The sequence below is a fragment of the Podarcis raffonei genome, chromosome 6 (genome assembly GCF_027172205.1).
Source record: "Podarcis raffonei isolate rPodRaf1 chromosome 6, rPodRaf1.pri, whole genome shotgun sequence".
Taxonomy (NCBI): Eukaryota; Metazoa; Chordata; class Lepidosauria; order Squamata; family Lacertidae; genus Podarcis; species Podarcis raffonei.
Genome location: NC_070607.1, coordinates 55,426,561 through 55,448,022, shown reverse-complemented (window position 1 = coordinate 55,448,022; position 21,462 = coordinate 55,426,561). Strand labels below are relative to the sequence as shown.

The 21,462-nt window shown below is 41.1% G+C and overlaps 1 protein-coding gene across 15 annotated transcripts in view; it reads right to left on the bottom strand.

The window, feature by feature from the left end:
* ANKS1A (ankyrin repeat and sterile alpha motif domain containing 1A) overlaps positions 1 to 21,462 on the bottom strand; it is a 124,536-nt gene that overhangs the window by 95,108 nt on the left and 7,966 nt on the right. For 14 of the 15 annotated variants that reach the window (XM_053393064.1, XM_053393054.1, XM_053393052.1 and 11 more), the window contains exons 2-3: positions 3,230 to 3,310; positions 1,133 to 1,289 (exon numbers count right to left, since the gene is read on the bottom strand). Coding sequence is in view for 12 of the 15 variants with exons in the window: in XM_053393054.1 (XP_053249029.1) it covers positions 1,133 to 1,289; positions 3,230 to 3,310 (238 nt within the window). In the remaining 3 variants the exon portion in view is untranslated. Of the gene's footprint in view, positions 1 to 834; positions 970 to 1,132; positions 1,290 to 3,229; positions 3,311 to 21,462 lie in introns of those variants that run through there. The other variant, XM_053393063.1, reaches the window with a different exon arrangement.

Below are 21,462 nucleotides of genomic sequence, written 5' to 3'. Positions count from 1 at the left end.
AGTGTGCTGCCCATCACATCCTAGTTGCAATGTGGTCCACACTGGCTGAAGTGGTCACTGTGTGGTTCAGCATGGGTGATGCTTTCTATTGGAAGTGAAAATATTTACAAAAGGCATATCCTCAATTACTTTAAGTCTCACCCACAGTGATAAAACACACACACTGCCCACAGTACAGAGCGACCTCCAGCCAGGCCACAGTAACAGCGCCTGGTAAAAAAGAACACGGCATTCCCAGTACTTCAGTTTCTTTGAACACTAGTACCTTTTTAATTTGACGCTATCTTAGTTGCAAGAAATCTGAAGAAAATTTGTCAACCAGTTATAATTCAACAGTATTAGAATACAAATACCCCAAAGACCAGTGTTCCACACAAAAACTAGAACAGGAAAAAAACTTGATTCTCTGCAGTAGTCAGACTAAACTAACCAACGTATATATTTAATTTTCATTGTGTGTTCAGTGGGGGTGTAAAGGACATTTGGATTTTTAATAGGAATTTTGTAATTCTGCTAGCTTCTCTGGGATAAATATAAGTTGTATGGAGCAATTTTTTAAAAAGAAGATGCAAGTCAATCGGAATGCAATTTTTAAAATTGGGGCAAGTACATATTCCCCTCTCACTTGAGTAGAATCACTGCTCTTTAGTAGGTTAATAATGAATAAGTGAAAGCTTTACTATAATGAACTTCACAATATTAGCTTGCCAAGCACAAGTACTAGAACAAACTAAGCGCAGCTACAAAAACATGACTAAAGGAGACTAAGGTTACTTTAATTGGCTCCAACACAGAAAGGAACTGGTACATCAACTACACCAAGTTTCAAATTACCCAGCAAATGGAAGAAAAGCAATGGTTAACATCCTTCCATCCTGCACATGTTGCAGCTCATGTACTGCTTACTTCCACAGTTTCTAATCAGGTGGCCGGCCAGAAGTGCAGCTTTCAAGACAGGTATTTGTTTTCCTGCATAGAGATAGTATTTAACATTTAACTCCTTGCCATGCAATAAATCCTGAATAAATCTGAGTCTCATAGATGCTGAGTATCATAGATTCTCACTCTCCTGGAGAATAATCCTAATATTATTAGGTTATTAAAAGCATGAAAATAAGAAACATATTCAGACCTGCTCATTCACTTTAGTGTGAGATGGCCCCTGGTGTATTAGTAGTTTCACTATTTCAGCATCTCCTTTCCAAGCTGCCAAATGAAGAGGATAACAGCCTTTGCAGTCGGCCACGTTGGTTAATGCATCATTCCTTAAAAGAACTTCCACAACATCCCTGTAGGGAGGAGAAATGATGTTGTGAGATATTTAGAGTAAGTCTAGATGAGAGTCAATAATGAAAAGAAAACTGATTTAAGATACATAAGCAAAATGATTGAGAATACATTTTATAAGTCGGTCTAAAAAGATTCAGCTTTCAAAATATTTTTGGATTCAGGTGTTCAGTTACGGACTGCTTAGAACCACAGAAATGAAAGCAGCCTTGTAGTTCCTTCCACCCAGAGAAAATAAGGCTGCAATCCAAAGCACACTTACTGGAAGAGAGTTAGTAGAGCTTATTGTGGAGGAAGTGGGCTGGAATAATTTATTTTAATCACTCTAGCTACACATGAGTGTGCAGGGGGGTTTGTACTAATCTCTAAAGTTGAGCTAAGGCTCATCCAAGCAACTGAACTCCTGAATGCTCACAACCTAGCTATGCTTGCATCAAAATGGCTTGAACAAGACTGGTGTTTCACTGCTTTAGTATATTTTGAATTTTATTTGTACAATTTATGTACACTAAGAGCATAAAACCTACTGTAAGCAGATCAATACTGATCAAGTTAACAGCAAAACATACTGGTATATCAGTGTTTCTCAAACTGAAGTGGGCAGCACTAAAGGAGAATTGTCTTAAATAACTTATTAGTTACAAAGGTGTAAGTACCATAGCTATAGAATTGAGGGAACTGCTATAGAATCAGAGGTGTCGGCTTCTCCAGAGGATGAGGGTGGGGCTTGATGCAACATCACACATGTGATGTCACGAGGTGCCAGGGGACAGAACCCAAACGCCCTGCGAAAATTGAGGGGGCCCCGCCCCCTCAAAGTATCTATCTATGGGGGCGCCTATGTATAGGATAGAGGGTTGCAAGTGACAGCTGTGAGTCCAGTTGCCTCAGAGGGTAGTAAAATGTTTGTTAATGCTGGGAATGGCACAGGAATTGGGCTGAAAGGTGGAGCAGCGTAGTGGGGCTATAAAGCAGTTAAGTGCAACTAACATAGATACTAAAAGGTTCTGAGGGGTTAAGAACTACAATGACAAAGTTCAGAAAATGGCTTGAGAAGCACTGGATGAAATTTTCAAGTCTGCCATAAACTCAGCTTTGATAAACTACTCCAGCAAGCAATAGAATATATGCCTATAATGAAGATGTCACACAATCTGCATAGCACAACAGTATTTAGGAATGCTGATATAGGCTTCAAGAGTTTGCTAAAGTGCATCTATGGGGTAAATTGTCATTGATATTTGAGCAATGGTTTATTTGTTTTTAACAGTTCAAACTTGAGGAAACCTAAATTACGTAAAGCAAATGTATTGGCTCTAAACATTACAATTCCAATTTGTGGAACAGTCTCTCACCCAACTGGAATCGATATGCAAAGTTTATCAGGAAAAGTAACTGAATCCTGACACCCTCCCCCACCCCTGAAAAAAACCCTACTTTGGTATTTGATCTGGAACACGCGAAGCAACAGTATGAAGGTATGAATCAATTTCCTTAGAGCTGCCTTACAGTTGTGACTTGCCCTCTCTTTCATACTCTCAGAATTAAAGCCAGAGCATCTTAGGGGTTGAAATATGGGCTGGCATTTAGCGGATGAAGTTAATGTGAGATATGAGTAGCCACTGATTCAGTCTTGTTGAGGTTCAGCAGACCAATCCTGTGTGAATTCCTCCACCCCTCATTTTGATATTGAGAATTACTGTAAACACCACTCAGGCCGCAGTGGTGATAAACTCAGCAATATAGTACAGCTCACTGCTGTCTCGAAGCAGGTGTAACTTTGGTGATCTATTATCTGCTAGATATGGTGGAATTCACATGGATCAATAGATATGGTAGAGTTCACATGGATCAATAGGGAAATGGTACATACATTGCCATAGGTTTTAACTTTTAAACTACCAAATTACCCAAATTGTTATTTCACAGATGGGGAGCTTACTTGTGACCATTCAAAGCAGCATGGTGCAATGGAGTATATCCGGTATTGTCAACACAGTTCACATTTGGTCCTCTCCATATGCTGTAAAATAAAAATACAGCATAAAGACATAAGACACATCGTTAAGCAAAAAGAAAGGTAAAGCCAGACTGAAGCAAGGTTTCTGCAGATTTTCCCATAAAATGGCAAACCCCTCCAACATGCTGAGTCCCAAAAGCAGGATGCGGGTCTTCCCCGTCTGTGCTCCAGGGCGAGTCATGTGACCCGTGCAAGGTCATGGAGCCGAAAAGACACACTTTTTCAGGGCCATGGTCACCACACCCAAAAATACATGTTTTGGGGTGCTGTGCAAATGCTTTTGGGAGGCAAGATCTCGCATGGCGCCCCCCCAAATTGTACTGGCTGCATTGGCTCCCATACATTTCTAGGCCCAGTTCAAAGTGCTGATTTGCCCTTTAATGCCCCCAAACAGTTTGGAATCAGGTTTCATGAACATCCTCCTAACCCCACATCAAATGCTTGCTTACAATACTCACAAAATATTTTCTGAAGAAAATAACTGTTTTGTACCTATCTAGGCTGATCTAGCTAGCAGACTGGACTGCAAATCATTCCATAGATTTGTAGCCATCCAATAATGAAATTTTGTATATTACTTAGTTTCTCTCGAAGAATATGAAATTACAAGTTCATTAGATACATTTCTACCCACCTAAACATGCTGGCTGGCTGAATACCATAGGAATATAGTTTAAGAATAAAGCTGAAACAATATTATGTTTTCTTCTAACTTCTTGAATTAAGGAGCATGACCATCAAGCATCTTGATTTAGGTATAGGACAGGATTTGTTAACTGAATCCTGTTTTCAGGAGATCAGCACCTCTATACTTGTCTAATCTCATTTATCTATCGCTGCAGCGCCTGGAAGGAAACCTAAAGGAAACTGAACCTTAATTTCAGAGGTTTTTAATGCTACAGAGTGTGCACCCAATTTCCTGGCTATAAATGTGTTTGCCACTGAAAGCACCAATACTTTCTTTAAAAGAAAGTAAAGAGTAGTAAGAAAAGAGTAAAGAGCACAATCCAAAATATGCCATGGTCTAGCCTGAGCTATTTCTTAAAAATGAAGGGAGGCATAAAGGACCTCTTTAAGTAGCACATTTTATTGCCAGAGCTAATAAGGGAAATAGTAACGTATTTTCTAGTAGTCTAAAGACAGTCAACACACTTAAGGCAACGTGACATGACAAGCACCTACAGCTCCTAATTATAAAGCTAATTCAGATATTACTCAAATTGTGTAACCATTTAATGAAGCTTCACTGCCAATTACACTGTCACACACAATTTGAACTGTTGCCTAAGCATCACTTAATATTCTAGTCTTGAACAGGAAACATTTGGTATGTGTAATGCTCTAATATTATGCTCTCATTTTTCTAGCAGAAAAGAGGCTTTTGATAACTCAAGATTTATTTAGCACTTCAAACGTAACATTGATGCCAAGGAATTTTGAAACAAAGGAGGTAATTAGTTGCCAACACAAGCCGAGTAGGAGGCAGATCTGCCAAAGCGGGGGAGCGAGCATCCTCTCCATATAAATTGGATTTTTTTTTTATTTTTAAAAAATGCACTCTGGAAATAAGGAGCACAAAACAAACACAGTATGCAATTAATCTAAACTGGGTATTTAATCTGTGGCAGTGGGAGAGGGCTCTTTCCACAAGCCTGAAGTATGCCATCAAGTGAACACACCTCTATATCATAAGATACTGTACTCCTGGTTACACTCCCTCTGTGCAAGCTCTACTACAGTGGTGCAAAGCAACAATCATCTTCAGATGACATCCCTAGCAGCTACTTCACAGTGCTTCTGTGAGGCTTGCTTTCCATGCAGATAAGAAAAAAAGCCAACTCTAGGAAAGCAGGAGAATACCTCCCTTTTACAACAAGAAATGAGTTACAATTCCCATCCCAATGCATCCTGGTTCCCTAGATACTAAGTAGGTAGAAGCGACTCAACAAAAGCCACTGCTTAGAAATAAAAACGCCTTGTATTTGACTGGTAGTTCTACACATTTACAAGCCATTATATTAGAGTAGGGGGACTCATTTTCCTATTGGTCATAGATAATGGAAACATACAAAGATAAGCTATTTGACCCAAAGCGTAAATATAAATAGAAGGTAAAAGAAAGGACAGATCATTTGTGCACATCATGCTACAAAGAATAGCTCTAAGGAAGAGAGAAACAAAGTAAAATGCTGCAAAAATAATCAAGCATGTTTTGAAGGCGTGCATTTATTTTATCCTAAAACCAATTTAATTATAGCAGCTCTCAGCAATCTCTCCCCCTTACCAGAATATAGCCAAGCAATTTGATCCTATACAGCAGTGAAGTTTACATCCCTCCTGGCAAGGGAATAAGTGGTATGTCTGGATAATTTTCTTTCCTGTAAAAATACTGTACTCTTCAAAGTCAATATCAGTAAAGTCACCTTTCTCAGAGTATGCTGCCTCCATGAATGCAAGAACAGGGGGGAAAAATCAGATGACTACAGAGGACAAGGATACAGTCCTAGGATGGGCTGTCAAAAGAATATGCTCCAAATTCAGTTTGCTTTTGAAACAGACTGAAAATATATATAATTTATATTTGAAAAAGCATAGTGAATAGGAAGTAGTAGCAACGAAGTGGGTGTGCAATTGATTAAAAGGCAAACATAAAATAGTGCCAATAACTCAACATCACATTGGAAGAGAGCAATTAGACACCTGCATTTTCAGGAAACACTTGAGTGCAGGACAAATTTCAGATGCAGAAACACAGCCACTACATTGTGCATAAGCACACCATCAAGCCGTGAGCAGAGGCAGCTGACACAAGGGGAATGAGGAGAGGCACAGAGCTTAACACCAGACCCAGTACCCCCTTGTAAAAGCAGTTGTCTATCAGGAGGCTGCTGTAGCTGGGCTATTTGGGAGACACTTAATATGAAGACAAGGCCCTGACAAGGTTGCATTCCTGAGTGGCTGAACGTGGCCAGTACTCCCCAAAGCAGCACACCTTGTATTGGTGCTGGGAGCTCTGTATGGACCTTCCCAGAGGATGTGCTACAGAACGTGGTACTGGGCCATGTGTGCATGATGCCATGGCCATTTGTTTATGATATCCTAGGGGATTCTACTAGGTTCACCATGGCTTTTAACCTCAACATGCAAAGTGCTGGCAGAGACAGTCCAGAAATCTGGGGCTCTTCTTCACCAGTATATGAATAACAGACAACATAATGACTACAACTTCCATTATCCCTGACCACTGTCCATGTTAGCCGAGGCTGATAGGAGCTGTAGCCCAAATCATCTGGAGGACACCACATTGATGACCCCTACTGTAATCTTCCCAACCTTTCCAACAGTGTTTCATGGTCAAATAAAAATTTATGCAGCTTGATAGGAATTGGTTCTTTATTTCAGGGAAGTCCAACCAGTTGACCACGATCGACAGCTTGATCCCCAGGTGATATTGGTCACTTGGTCAGTCCCCCGGGTGGATATTGGTCAGGCATTTCCGGCCCCGCCCCCTTGCTGTGTCATTCATTCGCACAGGGTCGCTAAAATGGAAGATGGAGTTATTGTTGCCCGGCTCTGTTTTTTTGCATTCCCATTAACAAATAAAGACTGCAAATTCGGTGCCCCCCTTAAAAAAAAGCTCAACAACTTTGACCTGGCCCCCTAAAAAATGGGTAGATCACTGCCACATTTTTTTTCTGGGAGTAGATCACAGTCTCTTGGGAGTTGGACATCCCTGTTTTATTTTATCCCTGGCTTGGGCACAGTTCTTTTTTAATTCTGTTTTTGTCCTGTTTATATTTTATGTTCCCTTTTAGCCACCTCAGCATAGGATACAAGAGAATGGCAGACCATAAGATTATTATTATTTTAAACCCAGTAAAGCAGCTGTATGTAATTTGAAATTTTGTCACAAATTATAGTGAATCCTTTATGTCAAGTATGCTATGGAATCTGTAAGCTTGCAATTCAAAAATATGTTTATGTAGTAAGTTAAAGATCTAAGAAGTATAGGGCTTTGTTTAAATATGCATGTCAACAGTTAGCAGTATTTTTTGTAACCAGCTATCGTCAATAGTATAATCCATATAAACAGTTACTTGTAGTATTGAAACTTCCAGAGTTGTTATATTTACATAGTTATGTGGACAAGAATTAAATACAGTACTTAAGAAAAAACAAGATGGGCCAAAGAAGACATTTGTGTAATCAGAATGCACTTCACACAAGATGAGGGGTGTCCAATTTCCATTGAGGTCCTCCAACTGTACATCCACCCACACCCCACATCCTGTTTGGTCTCTCAAGTCTCAGAAAAAACTTTTTTGGGGGTACTGCAGCAGATCTGAGGTGGTGGCAGGAAAGCCCAGCTGCGTAAGCACACGTCAGCTCACAATCCTCTGGATATAAGTATAAAAGATCAACAACAATATACCTGAACGAGTAACAGCATTACAATGCAGCTTACAACTGATGACAGGTTTTGCAAACTAACTTGCATGTTTTCAATACTTTAAATTTGTATACAGTGCACACAATACAAAGCCCATGCAGGCAACTCATTTGCATGGGGGTTGTGTTCCAGGTCATTTAGAGCATTGGCGGGGTACGTATAAGCCCACCCCGCCCCCTTCCAGGGCCAAAAATAGTGCATGTGTCAGCGGTTGCACATGCCTCAAACAAAATGGGAGTTGCCTGTACTTGTAGGACTAATTCTCAGGGTAGAGACCCATTTTTCGGTAATACGGTTCTGTAAAGCTTCAGAACTGATAACACTATGGTGACGGTTGTACACTGCAGTTATTGTGTTTGCGAGTCATTTTTATGACTAAAGCATCATCATCATCATCATCATCATCCACACTACCCCAAACTCAGAGCAGCAAGATACTCCAGGAGTTCCTGTGCTTTACCCAGGGTTGAGTTTCCCTGGAATGAAGTTGTTCTATGACTATGTTTATACAGAATTTATAAGATTCCAAAGCATTCTATCATGTATACATAAATGAGCTGTAAGAACCTGCACTATCTTGGTTTAAGTTCCCTGATTAATATTCATGCCATTTTAATGCCCTATATGCACTGGCCAAGCAGAATGTGAGTGCTTACTCACCATGAGGTTCCAGGCCGGTCTAAAATTTAAAAATACAATGTTTAAATCACAAAAAATATATCGCTTAGGAGCTCAAGTCTGGGGAGGCACAGCCTTTCCTACAGAGATAGTTGTATGGTATAGTAAGGCAAGATGTAGCTAGCATCAGAAATTGAGAATGTCTAATACACAGAGATTAGAGTACACTGTATTTTAAAAAAGCAGCAATCACAAGTTTCTTAATTATGATGCTTTGAATTACAAACATATTTTTAAAGAAACATAGTACATTGATGCAGTACCTATGTAATGCACAGTTCCTCTATCATAAGCAGTTCCAGTTTGAATGCCCATGATAACTATTACATGCACAATCAATAATGTTGAATTGATTACCTGAACAAATCAAACAATAGTTGTGTCTGTGACATGAGCATTTGCTCTGCTACTGGAAACATGTGGAGAGATCAATCCTATGAAAGGTGAAGCATGAGTGCCACCCCTACAAAGGTCCAGAGATGGCACAGTACCCAGTTATGGGTCTCCACCAAGTCCATGAAGAACATATAAATGACTACCTTTATACATTTAATTGTACTGATAGTCAAGTTGTAGTGCAATACAATAATTACACAAATTGAGTCAGAAACAAATACAGCACCCATCATATCGTTAGCTGCCTTCATAAGATATGTACCACTTCTCATATAGTTAGGCAGTTGGCAAGTTCAAGACAGACATTCAAGAGTTGCAACAGGAAGTTACATAAAATGTTTAACAAACTGTGACATAACATCACTGTAATTATACGTTATTGGTGGCAAAAACACATTTGCCCCATACACTAGTACTTCCGTTGTTACAAGCTGCTTGCTCAAAAATATGCCACCATGATACACATAAGTAGTTTGATCATGTAGCTTCTACAACATAATGAGGGTTTTTAAAAAAAAATCAAACACAAAGTTTAGATAGGTACTGTATGTGGTGTTCATTTTGGACACGCTGAATTAGAATATGAAACAATACCTTTTTAAATTGAACTTGCCAAGCCCTAGTCTTATTTTAAAACTAGTCTTGTTCAGTGTGTGTGTGTGTGTGTGTGTGTGTGTGTGGAGAGAGAGAGAGAGAGAGAGAGAGAATATACCGTATTTTTCGCTCTATAAGATGCACCAGACCATAAGACGCACCTAGTTTTTGGAGGAGGAAAACAAGAAAAAATATATTCTGAATCTCAGAAGCCAGAACAACAAGAGGGATTGCTGCGCAGTGAAAGCAGTGATCCCTCTTGCTGTTCTGGCTTCTGGGGTAGCAGCGCAGCCTGCATTCACTCCATAAGACGCACACACATTTCTCCTTACTTTTTAGGAGGGAAAAAGTGAGTCTTATAGAGCAAAAAATACGGTAAACCATTAACGGAATGAAAAAGGTATTAGCACACTATAGGGGACAATCAAAAATAGGCCAAAAGATGAGTGAGATTACTCCTTAAATGCAACAAGACTTGGGGATTATCATGTTTGCATTGAGGCAATTCATGCAAGGGTGAATAAAGTTACCACCTTGGGCTGTATTAATTTTTATTGCATTTTCTGAAATTTAGGGTCTACAGCCAAGTTCCACCCTGTACCTAAGCACTGACACATTGCAGTCTTAAAGTTAGACAACAACTTCCAATAAACTTTGCCACAGTTAAGTTTTACTTTTCCCCCAGATTCATGAAATGTTGGTTCCTATCCTATCCCCAATGAAAAATAAAATAAAAAAGCTAGCACATGGGGTAGGTTGTGGGAGGACATGCCTTAAATTTCTTAAAACATTAATTTACTCACTGTGATACAGGGGGCACTGGCACTTTTGATGCAGTACTGTTGGTTAGGGAACCCCCAATAAGTATATCAGATTTTTTGCATCATTTATTCAAATCCTTTCCGCTTTTAGCCATGGTTGCTTGCTTGCTCATCCCACCCCCCATTTACCTTATCACAAGGTACTGGGGGGGGGAGGGGGAGGTGCTGGTACTGGTGTACCGTTGAATACCAGAATAAAGCACTGAGTATAGTACAAATAGTGACCATTTTGCACAGGGGTTCTGTTCCTGACCCCTATGTGCTACTGCAAAGCACATATAAGCCCAGCCTGCCTTTGTCCCATTCCAGAGCCACTTCTGGGTCAGCAATGACGAGTGTCTGCAAGATAGCAAGCTCACACTTCTCACTGAGTTTGTATATACTGTATAAAGTTACATCTGTAACAGGCTCATTTATCATTATATTTTTGGGAATGATTAATGTCTTATGTAGCTGTATTCTTTCATACTTTCTGGCTATCCCATGATCATATTATGAAGTACTGTACTGTAGCTGTGTTCTATGATACAAAATAAGCACTGCTAGGAGTTGTTTATTTTTGTTTCCAGTGTATTTCTCATCAATGCAAAATTTGGTGTGGAGCAAGAAAAAAAAATCTGAAAATGTGGCTGAGAGAAAAAAGTTTGAGAACCACTGGAATAATTGCTAGTTGTGTCATTTTAATTTTGTAAATTTTATACCATTGCATTTCATACTGCCACCTCATGATTATTGGTAGTAAGTGCTTAAGAAATTAAATTAATAATGATAAGTAATATAGTACAGTGGACATGATGCCAGTAAATGCAATCTGTCTATCTGGTGACAGATGCAAAAAGCACTGTGTGTGTATGTAGGGGGGGGCAATTAATTTGTGGCAGCATGGCAAAATAGGGAATGTTGGTTTGATTGCCTTTGCAATAGGCATGCATTTCTTTCCCATTCACACCTGAACAATGGGAGAACTGTTTAACACCCACCCCTGTTTAAAATGCCAAAAAGGGGGATTCATGAAACTGTTTGTGAAAGTATACCTCTTTATTTCAGTTTAGTACAAATAACAACTATCAACTGAAACTGTAGGTAGACTTAAGCAGAGTTTTCTGTTGCATCATTGACTGATCTAAAAACTTTTGAAAGGCATAATGCTAAAAACTTAATGGACATCTTAAGAACTGAGCAAGCAATGACTCAGATTACCGTACATATCATAGAGGTGACTATGTCTGCTACAATCAAACAGCATTAACGCAAAAGTGTGCATGAATAAGCAAATATTTAAAGTTGTCTCTACTTAAGCTACACAAACAATTGCCGTCTGTCACATTCATCTAAATTTAAATTGCTGAATGTGTTATCTACAAAAAAAAGGCAATTTCCTTCTAAAGCACTTACAAAGTGATATAACTAGACCAAACTAACCTTTGAACACAGGAAGCCATTCTTATTTAACATCAACTAGAAGAATGCTAGTTTAAAAATGCAGGAGATGAAAGGTTTCCACTATGCCAGCTCCCTCAGCCAGCAAGATGAGCGCCGCAACCCCAGAGTCGTCCACAGCTGGACCTAACAGTCAGGGGTCCCTTTACCTTTACCTTTAAGTTGGGAATCCATTAAATGGCATACTCTGGGTTGAATTTATATTTAATAGCTAACCTGGTCGAATTTTTGGTCACAGAAATTTGAGGCGAAAACCGTCATAATCACTCCCACATATTCTTTCCATGAACTGCTTGCACTTTTTTCCTCCAATTAGCAGCTTCTTCTTTAAAGTGATCAGAACCAATCAGGCATCACAAGGAGCTTGGCATCAAATCACCATAACAAATCAGAGTCAAGACAATGCTCCCTGCTATTACTTTGAATTAGCAAGAATTGAATCCATTTTTAATACATCCCAAATATTTACTATACAGAGCTAATGGGGTGGGGGAATCTGTTGGGCGAGGACGGGGATTGGAGTTTAAGGCAATAGTTGAAGTGTGTGAGGTCGAGCACCCTCCTGTCAGTTGCATATTTTCCAGTGCCTTGTTATGAACCTAATATGTGGAGCTGCATTGTACTCCTTTCAGGAAGTTGTTTTACCAGCCTCTCAAGCCTCGGTTGCTATAGAAACAAGCCAATCAAGGTTGTTTCACCATGGCAGGGGAGAGAAGAGGATACATTTTACATACTGGTAAAGACCTTAAGAGCAGCAACTGAGCCCTCCAGTTTGACTCTGTGTTTTCTGTTAGCACCAACCATCATTTTCTTTAGAATACAATTCCAGGATTCATAAGCATCTTCATTCTTAACATCCACAATATACTCGATGCAGATACTGTTGCCTCCAAGGACAGAACAACATTTTTAGAGTAAAGAGCAGGTTTCCCTTCACCAACCTGTTGGTGCTGTTTTGTTTATCGCCAATCATCCAATATTGGATCAATCGTGGATGAGGGGGCCAACCTGGTGTGTATTACTCAGCTTGCATCATGCTCCCTACTAAGCTGGTAGAGATTGCTGGCATGGCATCTCTTCACATTTGGGGCTTGCTTAAATTATGCTTACCAGATGTCCCCGTTTCCCAGGGACAGTCCTCGGATTTACAAATTTGTCCCTGGACAAAATCCGTCCCCGGAATGTCTCCGGATTTCATTTAATGTCCCCAGATTTATATTTTAAGTGTTGTAGATTAGTAGGGAATGAATGTTGCGTGATTGGTTCAACGGCACAAGACACCTCATATGGGGACTTCCGGTGAGGCAAAATGGCGGACGCCACAGCAGCGAGCAGCTCCTGAAGCCAGCCAGAGCCAACTGTGCTACTAGGCTGGTTCTGGGCTGCTGAGACTGCTGCTGCCACCACCATTGCCGAGGGGAACCGGGACACCTGGCGCGTCAACTGGGGGAACAGCTGGTGCACACACGCACCCGCGACCCAAATCGAGCTGGGAGCGAGAGCACCTGACTACCCAGCCGATTGCCCAGCGGCGCTCTGGGGCCAGGAAAGCCCCGGAGCCAATGCAGGGAGAAGGAAGAGAGAGAAAGAGGAAGGATAAAAAAAGGGGAGACCCGACCTTGCCGTGCTGCTGCCGCCACTGAGGAGGAGAGGTAAGAGAGCACCAGGAGGGCAAGGACACGTGGCCGAGCTCAGGCCCAACCTGAGCCTACTCCACGGCAGCTAGCACTCCAAGAGAGCAGGCCGGGACCCAGAGGAAGGCCGTGCGACAGAAGAGACCACAGAAGACAATATATTAGTTAATTATTTTTTAAAAATAAAAAAATAATTCCCCCCCCTCTTTTCAGGAAAAAAAAGTGTCCCCAGATTCTTTGAAAAAAATCTGGTAACCTTAAGTTAAACTGACCTTAATTTTAGCCCACACAAGTGAATACCCATGGATGGCAGAGGAGAAGCAAAATGTTCTTCATCTCAAATTGGAGACACTGCCTCAGTAGTTTAATGAAGACCCTGCTCACTTCCAGGTTTGTAAGTGTGTGTATAAATGATTATTCAGTCAATTAAATGTCCACAAAAAGTAAGTGACAGTCATAATTGCCAATTACATAATCATACGCAAATACAATGATTTCTTAAAGGTACTGATTCGTTCAAATAGTCTTGACAATTCCTACTGGTAACAATTTTAACTCTACTTCCTGAAAGCAGAATTACTGTAAGCCACAGTGATTGCAGGCATGTCACCAAAATCAGGGTTGCCAAAATATGATGCATCATAATACAGACGTAGTTCTGGTACATCAGTTAAGTCATGGTTTGGACATCATGACTGCCTTTTGCAGGCATAAGAACATTAGAAGAGCTCTTCAGAATCAGGCCAAAATTCCATCTAGTCCAGCCTCCTAGTGGCCAACCAGACGCCTATGGGAAGCCCACATGCAGGACTTGAGTGCAATGGCACTCTCCCCACGTGTGTACCACCTCTGATACTGGATATTCAACATCACCATCATGACTAGTAGTCAATGATAGCCTTCTAATAGAATCAAAGAATTGTAGAATTGGAAGGGACCCTGAGGGTCATCTAGTACAAACCCTTGCAATGCAGGAATCTCAGCTAAAGCATCCATGGCAGATGGCCACCTAACCTCCAATTATAACAACATTATCCTTCAATTAGTAACCCCCTTTTAAAGCTGTCCAGTTTGGTGGCTATCACTACATCCTGTAAGCAACTAATTCTACCTTTTCATTGTGTGTTGTGTGAAAAATTTCATTGTGTGCTATGTGAAAAAGTACTTCCAAGTACAATCACACAATTACTGGTTTGAGATAATCATAGGCTGCCTGATAACACAATGACGAATTACCACCTGAGCAAACCATGAAAAGGGAGGAGGGAATCCACATGTGAAGGGGGAATGATTTTTATCAGAAAATATTTAGATTTACCGATTAAAAGCCAGCTGAGTATGGGGAACAAATGCTGGCAAAGAGCCTGCACCACAGCTGAATAGCTCTAGTCTAGGCTAGTAGAAGAATTATAGTTATTTTTACACTTTTAAGAGTAGCAGTCACTTTTAAACACAATTACAAAAAAAGAGCCTACTCATTTTTATACTGCCTAAAGTTCTTTGTAGCTTTCCAGTTTTCCCCACACTGAAACTTTCACAGTTTGAGAGCCACAGACATGATCATCAGAGCAGGGGAGGAGGGGGAGCGGAGAAAACAGTGCACAAAGAAAAAAAATCAGTGCACACCTAATACCCATGGCATTTCTTACAACTAAATGAGGCCTGCCCTGGTTAAGTATTGTTTGCTACATAGGGTGTGGAATGCTAGACAGATCAACTGGGTGATAGGTTTCTTTAACCACAGTAGCACCAAGAACAGGTTAAAGCCCATGCCTGGGTTAAAGTGAAAGCCCAACCAGATTTCTGTTATAAGATGTCTAGGGGGAATTTGTAACAAAATGTTGCAGTGCTGAGTGCTCCTGTTCAGCGCTCCAGTCATCAAACCCCAGGATATTACAATCTACTCCCTTTTCTATTCAATTTTCAATCATACACACCACCCAAGCCAATGTTTTGTATCTACTGAGCATGCCCAACCCTGATTTGGTTGTTCTGTGGTCCCCCCCCCAGCAAACCTTGAGGTTCCACAAGGTTCCTCCACATCTGCCAATACCTCCTTCTCGGGCATGTATGGTGCCATTTTGGTTTGTTAAGGATCTGCACTCACCTTGGAAATAGAGAGCCTGTTGTACTTGAAGAGTACAGAATAGAATCTTACCGAAGAAACAATGTAGATATCAGTACATGCAGCCTTTGAAAACATGACCTTTGGAACCAAGCTTAATAGTCTCTTTACTACCGTCAAGCTATGTATTATGTAATACCATCCTAGGAGGTCTTATCAAGATGGTGGGGCACATTTCTGCATGAGGAAAGATTAGAATGTTTTGGCTTATTTAGCAGAGAAATGGTAAGAGGCTTATTCACAGTATGGAGAAAGGGGATACAGAAGTTTTTCTCTCTTGGTAGTAAAACTCAGGGTCACCTAATGAAACTGACTGGCAATCAATTCAGGATAGAAAAAATATAGTAGTACTTCATACAAACTATAATTAGCTTAGAAAGTTCACTGCCACAAGATTTGTTGATGGCCATAAAGGTGATGAGACAAATAGAGAAGACTCTATGTCAATGGGTGTTATCTATGATAGTTAAATTCAGCCTCCAGATTGAGGCATCACCATCTCCTCTATTTCAGATTAATGCATTTATGTGCTTGAAAAGTTATAATCAAAACCCACCCATACACAAGAGGGAGGCACTGGCAGACTCAGGACAAACCTCAGGTTTCAGGGTACAAAAATATTTAGAGAGGGGGAAATCATTAAAAAGATACCCCTCAAAAAAATAATAATCCAATAGAGACTTGATGGCTACAGAATGCTTTCAGACTAAGGGGAGGTGGGCTGCAAAGCGGGTTGGAATTGAAATGGAATAGAGCAGCAAAGTAAGGAGGACAAAGGCAGAGAAGCACAACACAGGAATATTAAAAAGATTCAGAAAAAGTCATATCACTCTGTCGATAGGTCATTTTCTAGTTGGCATAGAGAAGCAATGTCTAAATGTCCCCAGAGATGGAAGCGAGAGGAGTCATAAAAATCAATTAAGAAATTAACCACATTAACACAGCTAGGATTGAGCACAGGTAGGTCAACTTCCAAAATGGAGAACTGCCCTCCAAAACAGCCCATTGAGGAATGAGCATACTCAGTAACCACATAATGCTGATTGACTGAAGAGATGGAATGGATGGTATTGCAGTGGGGGACATGTCTGACTACACTGAACAGTGTTACAGGTCCCACTTGTTGCTATTAATCCTAGGTCATATGTGGGCTGTAGGAAGGAGGGCTGTCTTCTCTTCATGCCCTTCTCATTGGTTTTAGCAATGCTCTGGCTATTGTACTCAGCAGCTGAAGTGGGATCTGATCAATTCTGCTATGGTAGTGTGGCCAGCCCACTAGTTCCGAGACCCACCCAACAGATTCTCGTATAACTAAAGGAATGGAAGCTCTGTAGAGGTCTGAAATGGGCTGCAGCTTCCTATCATAGGACCTGTGAAATGTTGGTTTGGGAAAACTTAATGAATAAAGTCCCAAAGGCTCTGAAGCTCCTCTTCTCCAAAGCATAGCATTGCAAATTTATGTAGCACAGCAGCACTTACAAAATGCTTTCAAAGCTTGTGATCTTACAAAACATGTCCTTAATTGCAATGGGATTAAAATCATGATGGAGCACAATTTAAACAGGGGGCTACAAAGGTAGATAGAAATTTGGTGAGCAGTTGTTTTTGAGTGCTTGCATCATTGGCATTCCACAAATAGAGCAAACAGGTCTCAGGAACTTAGCATTCCTATATAAAAGTTTGACTCCCCGCCCCCCAAACTATATTCATGTTCCTACTCTAACAAATTAATGCCTCTAGGCTTGGTGTAGGGAGAACATGTCACTTCTGCTTTCTCACTGAAAAGTATGTTTATGTGTTCACAGTTGCAAAATTATGATACTGTAAGTAGGAAATGATTTTGCATTATCTTAAAATAACTCCAGTTCAATTCAGCAAAAATGTTACCATATTGGTGAGCATCTTCTAAAGCATATTTTTGAGGCTGAACTACATATTGGCAAAATTACATGAAAGAGATTGAGAATTGCGTTAGTTTTAAGTCCCAGGATTTTTATTTTTATTTAAAACTTACTCCACATACAAAATTAGCACATTAGGGGCAGGGCTGGGAAACGCTAGGACGCTAGTCTTCTGAAATGTTTCAGAAATTTTTACATAAGGTAGAACAGTACAGATGGGAAATAGCATTTTTATTCAGTGCGTTTTAGGAAAGCCTATTGCTTTCCTAAGGAGCTGATCTCCTTGTTTACTGAAGACTGATATACATCTAAGACAGAACTTGGGAGTGCCCAAGCAAAGTGGCCTTGGGTAAGAAGAGGTATGGTGTGAGAGAAGGAGCATGTCAGAGAAGCAAGACATGACACACAGTTACTGCTGTGTGCTGGTCCCTCTAGCTAGCCAGAGGGCTTGTGGTTGTTCTATCAGTGCTCAGGTCTGCAGATGCTGCCATTAAATAAAATCTCTCTCATCCATTATTTGATTGTGGATGAGAAGGATGACATGGCTAACATTGTTATAGTTAAATAATTATATGACCTCACATAGACGTCTGAAGGCAGCCCTGTTTGGGGAAGTGTTTAAGTGTTTGTTTCATCCCTTTATATTTTGTTGGAAGCTGCCCAGAGTAGCTTGGATAACCCAGTCAGATGAGTGGGGTATAAGAAATATTTATTATTATTATTTACTGCTGGTACTACTACTACTGCTGCTGCTGCTGCTGCTACCACTACCACCAAGACCTGGGTGCATGAGCAGGGTGGGATTTGTCTTACTCAGCTTTGCCCAGTTGGGTACTTGATTCAGCACTGGGCAGACCTGGAGCTCAGGAAAGGTTGCTATACAGATCTTTTTCTCCAGCTTCCTGTCTGCTTGAGTGCGGATTGAGAGTGTTTGTGCCTTATGTTGGGCAATTAGGAAAGAAGCTGCTGGTTTACAGTCCACCTTACTGCCCAGCAGTCTTTCTGCCTGAGCTGACAGAAGTGATATCAGACATGGTGTTGAAGATCCAAACGTTGTTGATTTGGGGGAACTTCAACATTAAGGCTGAGCCCATAATACTGGGGTAGCTCAGGACTTCATGGCCATGATAACTTTGGAGCTGTCTCAACATGCCATCAGACCAATGAATGTGACAGGCCACAGTCTGGACCTGGTCTTCTTGACCAGGCAAGGAGGAGGAAAATAAATCCACTACTAGGGCTGGGTGATATCTGTTTTTCAACATTGTGATATGTCACCAGCTAAATATTGTGATATACTGATGTATCATGATGTCTGAAATGTATCTCGACTGCTTCTACCTCCCCACGTCCTTCCACCTTAAGGATGAAATAAGGTGAGGAGGAAGAAGCAGCTGAGATACATCGCCCCACCCTATCCACTACTACTGGTCCCTGAACTCACTACTTGCCTCTGCCTACTGTGAGCAATGTGTTAGTTTCATGGTTCTTTAGATCAGAAAGCAGAGGTACAAATTAAGTTAGTTACATGAGCCTTAGAAGAATTCACACTCCCCACTCACCCCTTTGTAAATAGGCAACTTTCAATATGTCATAGAGCTATAAAGTTCAAGATGTCCACCAAGCTAGTATAGGCTCTTTGTATGCAGGGGCAGAGGAAGGGGGTTGCGATGGGCGTGGGCCACCCCAGGTGTCACCACTGAGGGGGGTGAAAAAATGCTGGGCGGCACTCACAGCGGGGCCTCCTGGGAGAGACACGGTGGCTTGGGCATGCGCAGGCTCGACGCTGCCCAAACCGTCCACCCGCTGCCTCCCCAGCTGTAGGGCGGCTGAGTGGGAGGAGGCAGGCAGACTCCAGAGGCCCTGCGGTGTGCCCCACCTCTATGGGCGGCTCACCCCACCCTCGCCACGCACCAGGACACACCGTCCCAGGCACCTGAACAGCTTCCTCCACCGCTGTTTGTATGATCTTAAGCAGCTCTTTGGATGCTAGCAAATGTATCAAGAATCACAGAATTGTAGAGTTGGAAGAGATCTTGAGGGTCATCTAGTCTAGGCCTGATATCTGGTTTTCAAAATCAGGGCTCTCTGAAGAGAGCTGAGGACTGGAGGCCATGTGTGAAATGCTGGCGATGCACGGTGCTGGCATTCACAATATATTGCCGGGGCCAAAATTCTGAAATCATTACCATGATCTAGATTTCAAACTGGTTTTGGATGGTCTATCAATAGATTGCCCTTTCCTAATCTAGTCCAACCCCTTGGGGGGGGGGAACTCAACACAGGCCAATCAAAATGGTATGGAAGTAGGCATTCCTTCAGGATGCTGAATCCAAGCCATGTAAGGCTTGTAAAGGTAAGCAGATGAACTTTGAATTGTGTTTGGAAACAAAATACAAGCTGCACAGTTTTTCAAATACTGGCGAGTGGTGTTCCCAACAATCAGTTATATATTTCACTAATTCCACTTCCAGACAGTATTCAAAAGCAGTCCCACATACAACACATTAGTCCATTCTGGAGGCACACCTGGGCTTCTAGTGACAAAGCTGGACATGGGAATATCCCCCAAAGCTGTAAGAAATCTTGGGGCAGGCACCGGTCAGTACCATGCCATCCAGAATAGGTTAAATCATCAAGCCACAAGCACCCACCTTAATGGGGCTGAATTTCAGTTAATTGGCCCTTATCCAGCCCGTTATCCTGTCTGGGCACCAGTTCAGAACTTCCACCGCTTCATCCAACTTGGATGAAAAAGAAATACAGCTGCGTGTCATCAGCATACTGATGCCAAGAATGAGCTCCCATGATTCTCATATTTCAGATTCTCTCTTAAAACACTTCCTCTGAAATATTTCTAAAATATTGGATACAGGTATCTCTTCTTCAGCAGAGTGAGAGACCAAGTCCTAACCAGTGACTAATTTTTTTCTAGCATCAAATGTGCTGGCTGGTGACAGGGCTCTGATAACCTGTGAGATACTACAGGGGCAAAACTAGGCTTTATTTCACCTAAGTCAAAGACCCAGTTTGGCACACACCTTGACAGCATACTACAACATTTCCAGCAATATAGATTTCCTAGACAATTTGTGAGTAACTAAGAAAGCTGTTGTGATCACACAAATCCATACTAATAAGGAAGCTGAAATATTTTTATTGGACAGAATGCTGATCTTTTGAATCCCATTTGCATTCTTTAGTCACTATATTTCTTTAACACATACTGCACTCTGCCAAGTTTCAGTTTAACCTACGAGAGTCCCCATTGTGCCCCCTTGTTTATACTTTAAAATATCCAGTTTTGAACTGCATACATAGGAAGCCTGCAATAATGTTATGAAGGTATTTAAGGCATCTCACTGCTCCCAAGTAACTGAAACTCCCATCCCTCAGTTTTCAATTACCTATTATTAAACCACTTTGTCTCCTCTCCAATCAAATACACTTCATATCTCATTTCATTGCAGTTTCATCAGTAACATTCTATATCAGAGTAACATGCTTCAAAAACACTTCCACTGCAGTTCATATACTTCCTAAAGAAATAGGGGTAGGGTAAGGGGAACAGAATCTTGAGATATCAGTGAACTATTAAATATGAAACCAATTACTACCATAATGGGGCTCTGCAATGGGACCAACATTGCTACCACATGCTACAGGGCATAACAACGAAGCAGAATTACACAGCAGTCATGCATGCATTTACCTCTAAAGCCATGAGGTCTGAAGTGCTCATTCTATATAGTGGAACAAGGTTTGTATTTCTTCTGCATAACTAGAAATGATGACATCCTTATAAATATGAAAAATTGAACAAGAAACTCACAAAATTTCTCTTTTAAAAAACCCTTTAAAGCTTTTAAAAGCACTGGTCACACTGGCAACTTGAAAACTCTTCCTTTCCTCCAGCAATAGGTGCAGTTGACTTTCAGTAATCAGTACCAGTTTTGGATACTGCTTAATATTTTCTGTATATAGTGATACCTCTGGTTACAAACTTAATTCGTTTCGGAGGTCCGTTCTTAACCTGAAACCATTCTTAACCTGAGGTACTACTTTAGCTAATGGGACCTCCTGCCGCCGCCACCACCGCACAATTTCTGTTCTGGG